This window comes from Nicotiana tomentosiformis, chromosome 4, assembly GCF_000390325.3.
Source record: "Nicotiana tomentosiformis chromosome 4, ASM39032v3, whole genome shotgun sequence".
NCBI classification, from domain to species: Eukaryota; Viridiplantae; Streptophyta; class Magnoliopsida; order Solanales; family Solanaceae; genus Nicotiana; species Nicotiana tomentosiformis.
In genome coordinates this window covers 78,299,718-78,300,600 of record NC_090815.1, presented here as the reverse complement: position 1 = coordinate 78,300,600, position 883 = coordinate 78,299,718, and the positions used below count along the sequence as shown (strand labels likewise).

Below are 883 nucleotides of genomic sequence, written 5' to 3'. Positions count from 1 at the left end.
ATGAAAGAATCTGAATGCATTTCAGATTATTGTTCAAAAGTGAAGGCTATTGTAAATCAATTAAGAAGATATGGGGAGGACATAGAAGATGTCCGTGTGTTAGAAATGATTTTTCGTACTTTAACACCTAAATTTGATTTTGTGGTGTGTGCTATTGAGGAGTCTAAAGATTTAGACTTTATGATGGTGGAACAATTGGAGGGTTCTTTACAGGCCCACGAAGAAAAGATCAAAAAGAGACAAGAAGTTCCACTAGAGCAACTTCTTAAAACTCAAGCATCCTTCAAGGATTATGGAGGTGAAAATAGCTATCGAGGGAATGGACGGGGACGAGGTTGTGGCGGTCATGGAAGAGGGAGAAGCAATGGTAACAACTTCAACAATGAAGTTAAAATCTATCAAACATTCAGAGGTTGTTGCTGTGGACAAAGAGGAGGAAGAGGACATGGCTACTACCAATAAATAATGGATAAAGGTATGACAAATCAAAAATTTAATGTTATAATTGTCATAAATTTGGCCATTACTCTTGGGAATGTCATAGCAACATTGAAGAAAGAGCTAACCTTGTTGACGACAAGAAAGAAGAAGTTGAGTCAACATTGTTGATGGCACTCAAGGAAGAAGACTGGGATGATTGCAACTCGTGGTATTTGGACAATGGAGCAAGCAATCATATGTGTGAATGCAAAAAAAAGTTTGTGGAGATCAATAAAATGGTGAGAGGTAACGTGTCCTTTGTAGATACCTCAAAGATTCAAATCGAAGGGATATGCACGATTCTGATCTCCTGTAAAAATGGTGACCACAAGTTAATGCAAGATGTTTATTATGTCCCAAAATTAAAAAGTAATATTTTGAGTTTGGGCCAACTTCTTGAAAA

The 883-nt window shown here is 36.9% G+C and overlaps 1 protein-coding gene across 1 annotated transcript; it reads left to right on the top strand.

Moving 5' to 3' along the window:
* On the top strand, window positions 1–462 carry LOC138909994 (uncharacterized). Its single transcript, XM_070201212.1, has one exon. It carries the CDS (start codon window positions 1–3, stop codon window positions 460–462), a length of 462 nt encoding a protein of 153 aa, XP_070057313.1.
* The last annotated feature ends 421 nt before the right edge of the window (window positions 463–883 follow it).

Excerpts from the sequence above, each read along its gene's own strand:
- LOC138909994 (XM_070201212.1), top strand. The coding sequence starts at position 1 with ATGAAAGAATCTGAATGCATTTCAGATTATTGTTCAAAAGTGAAGGCT.